The sequence below is a fragment of the Sinocyclocheilus rhinocerous genome, unplaced genomic scaffold, assembly GCF_001515625.1.
Source record: "Sinocyclocheilus rhinocerous isolate Xijiao unplaced genomic scaffold, SAMN03320098_v1.1 scaffold1333, whole genome shotgun sequence".
NCBI lineage: Eukaryota > Metazoa > Chordata > Actinopteri > Cypriniformes > Cyprinidae > Sinocyclocheilus > Sinocyclocheilus rhinocerous.
The window spans coordinates 240254-244556 of NW_015625783.1; the positions used below are offsets into that span (position 1 = coordinate 240254).

Genomic DNA, 4303 nt, shown 5'->3' on the forward strand with positions numbered 1-4303 from the left:
ACATATATATATATATATATATATACACATACATATACATATATATACGTATACATATATATACGTATATATATATATATATATATATATATACATATACATATATATACATATATATACGTATATATATATATATATATATATATATACATATACATATATATACATATATATACGTATATATATATATATATATATATATATACATATACATATATATACATATATATACGTATATATATATATATATATATATATATACATATACATATATGTATATGTATATATGTATATATATATATATATGTATATGTATGTATGTGTGTGTGTTAATTTTTCCAGTTTAACAGCATTAAAAATATTTAAAATAGTGAAAAAGACGCACAGAACGTCTTTATGCGGTCAGATGAGATATTTTCAGGTCATATGTCAGCAAAAACAAATTTTCCTGTCCTGTCTGCCGTTATACTGTGCTTGTAACGTGATCTTCACTTGCATGCACAAATGCAGTGGCACGCTGTATATCATTTCATATTAAAGTGCAATTATATATAAAAGGTTGTGAGAAAACACGATGCCTGTCAGATCTGTGTCACATTTAGAGCGGCAGCTCTTAAAGAAATAACAGCCAAAAAAAACAAATAACCCAGCTGCTGTGATGTCTGTTAATCAAAGAACAAAAGAAAAAAAGAGGAATTCAATAGCTTGTAGCTTTAAGGATTCGTCTATATTTAATTTAGATTTTTGTGTTTGATAACTTTATAAAATTTCTGTATATTTCCTATTTGCCGAAGGGCACAGGTAGCTAAATATGACATTTATTATAGTGGATTTATGTGAAGATTGTTTTAAGTTAAATTAAAATTTATTTTTTAAAGTCTAATAAATGTTAAAATTGCTCTCATTTATAATTTAATGTTGAATGGCTATAATCAATGGTCAGTTTCATAAAGACATCAGTATTGGTATTAGTGATACTCGCCTTCAGTCATAAAAAAGCCATTAAACAAATATACTGTATTTTTGTTGTTTGTACATTAACTTTAATGTTAGGTGAGATTAATCGCGATTAATTTCAGAAAAAAATGTGTCATTAATTAGTTAAAAATTTTGAATCGATTGACCGCACTATATATATATATATTTGTTTTGTTTATTTATTATTTTGAAGGTTTTTTTCTTATTTAATACTAATTCAGATTAAATTCCTTTTTATGCACACAATATTTTAAGCTTTTTAAGACCTTTTCTCCTGCCACTCATATATTAATGAACACTTAATTTATCTTGCATTAATCTTCCTAACAAGGAGATTTTTTTTAAGAAAGTCCAACTAGTTGACACGCTTTCTACAAACCAATGCAACTGATGACCTGTTGAGTATTCAAGTGAACAAGTCTCTCAGATCACCAAGTAACAAAAACAGTAATGTTGTGAAATATTTTAACAATTCATAATAACTGTTGAGTATTACAAAGGTTGAGTCCAGTTTTAGGATCCTTCAATAAATAGAAAGTTCAAAAGAACAACATTTATGTAGAATAGAAAATATTTGTAACAATGTAAAGTACTTTACCATCACTTTAGACCAATTTAATGCATCCTTGCTGAATAAAAGCATTAATTTAAGCATCCTTGAGCTATGGAAAGGCGCTATATAGATAAACTTATCATAGTTATTAATATACAAATATTACTGACCCCAAATTTTTAAATGGTAATGTGTAAAACTTATATTTATATTAGAATCAATGCTTGTAATTTTACATGCCATTATTAACAAATTACAGATATAATTTGTAATTTGCACATAACATCGCTTCATTATGCGATGTTAGTTAATCAGCTTCTGTTTGGCCTGTACATATCGAGATGACATTTTGCTCAAAATTAGCGTTGTCCACTTTTCAGCTGATTAAAGTACCCCATTATGACAGGCACTTTCCTCAGGTTGTGAGTTCAGCACACTTCCTGATCCAAATCTCTGAAAAGAACGTGTTCATCTAGACTAATTAATGCAGGCGTACATTAATTAAGAATATGACTGAATGAAACGCACGTGCTGACATTTGAATGCAGACGCAGCAGAATGAACCGGTGGCCTCGGTGCAGAGCAATGTGCTGACAGGAACATATCCGTCTAGCTGTGTTTCTCAAAATAATGACTGTGTAAACAGTCACTTTACAGATGCAGGTGATCTGTGGTTATTTATTGGCCTGTTTGTGTGTGTGTTCCAGCAGGAGGAGAATAGAGAGGTGGCCAGTAATCCCCCAGAGAGTTCCTTCCAAAAATTGGCCCCCAGTGAGACGCGCTACACCATCCTCAGGGACCGGGACGAGCTGTGATGTCACAACCGCATCGAGACCCAACCCAGAACCCAGCAGTCAGCTGGTGCCTACCCGGCACTGCCGCTGCCTGCGCAATGTCTATTTTCAGAATTTTTATTTTAGATAAAAAACGTGAGAAGGTGAACTCCTGAGCTTTTTTGGGGTGGGAAATGAAGAGGAGCGTTTTTACTTTTGTTTTTGGAGCTTGTAAATATGTTTGTGCTCTGTGGGTCTTGTCTAAATTAAAAATATGATTTTTTCTTTTCTTTTCCTTTTTTTTTTTTTTTTTTCGCCCTACGTTTTTGTCTCCCCAGGTCCCTTTTTTGTAGAAAAAAAACATTGGTACATTGGTGGTCCTCTTTGTTGAAAAGCAAATTGAGTTTATTATGGATCTTAAGTGCGAGCAAGTGGAATCATGGGGGGGGGGAAAGAACAAACCTGCAGTCGACCTGTGGTGTTTCACTCCAGTCCTCAACAGAGCGTGCGCAGAGTGTGTGTGTGTGTGCACATGTATGTTACATGTGCTTATTAGTCTGTATTCATGTACTGTACCGTTCCAGACTTGTTTAAATTCACGCTCGCTAAGATCCAGACTCGCTAGTCTCATATCATCCCATTCCACCAGGGGGAGTGGTCAGGGGCGGGGTGGGGATTATTTGTAAATCTGTCATCTCAGAGGGGACAAGGAAACCAAAAGAAGAAGAGTAAATTAAAAAAAACATTTTACAAGATACTATGTTGTCTGTTTTTCATTAAACGTGTTTCACTTTTTTTTACTTTTGCACTTACTAGGTCACATTACATCTGTACAGTAAAAGATATTGCATAAAAATGTAAGATAAAAAGTTAATAGTCATCTTAAGCAAATTTTAAAAGATAATCCCAATCAAAATCATGTAAAGTATACAAGGTTCTTCCTGCGTTACATTACTCTAAATAAAATGAGCATCATCTCACAGGCAGGGACAGTCCACCGAAAAAAGTATATTGTCACTATCATGCTGTTCCAAAGTTGTATTATTCTCTTTTATCTGTGTAACAAAGATATTTTGAGGAATGATGGTAACCAAACAGTGTCAGTTCCCACTGATTTCTGTTTGTCTGTACATTGGAAGTCAATAGAATCTAAACCGTTAGGTTACCAACAATCTTCAAAATATCTTCTTTTTCATTCCACAGAAGAAAGAAAGTTTGGAATAACACAAGGGTGAGTAATGATTCACTCAGAATTGTTATTGTTGTACAGACTATCCCTTTAAAGGTGTGGGACCTAAAAGATTGTGCATTTTAATCCAAATGTCCTGTTCTAATGATCTAAAGTTGGGGAGCAATGTCACAAAGACAAAATATTGCCTTGTGAGCACTTCATACTGCATCTGCCCACCAACACTGGGCTACCCCTCCAACTGTGGCAGACACAGATGACTAAACTGAGATTAAAAAAAGGTTTTTAGGTTTAAGATAACATCAAGAAAGTAAGCCTAAGGTTGCACAAAGGATGTAATTGCTCAAAAAGGCCTGATTTAATCAGTCATGTTTTCTTAAAATTTGTCAATAGTCATTTGATCTTACGATGTAACGAAACTACGTATCTCCCAAAATCAACAGGTGGTGTAAACAGACAGTATGTACTCAATGTACTGTAAAAACGATACATTAAAGGGATAGTTCACCCAAAAATGAAAATTTGATGTTTATCTGCTTACCCCCAGGGCATCCAAGATGTAGGTGACTTTGCTTCTTCAGTAGAACACAAACAAAGATTTTTAACTCAAACCGTTGCAGTCTGTCAATCATATAATGGCAGTCAATGGGCTCCATGGCTTTGAGAGTAAAAAAAACATACACAGACAAAACCAAATTAAACCCTGCGATACATTGAGGTCTTAAGACACGAAACGATCGGTCTGTGCAAGAAACTGAACAGTATTTATATCGTTTTTTACCTCTGATTTACTGCAATGTCCGAACTGTC

General features: G+C 33.4%; 1 protein-coding gene across 2 annotated transcripts in view; it reads left to right on the top strand.

The window, feature by feature from the left end:
* The window catches only part of LOC107706132 (endoplasmic reticulum resident protein 44-like), a 19723-nt gene extending 16972 nt beyond the window's left edge, over positions 1–2751 (top strand). The window contains exon 11 of one of the 2 annotated variants that reach the window (XM_016509724.1): positions 2239–2751. In XM_016509724.1, the coding sequence (XP_016365210.1) occupies positions 2239–2346 (108 nt within the window). In that variant the 3' untranslated portion in view covers positions 2347–2751. The remainder of the gene's footprint in view (positions 1–2238) is intronic. The other variant, XM_016509718.1, reaches the window with a different exon arrangement.
* Positions 2752–4303: the final 1552 nt, after the last annotated feature.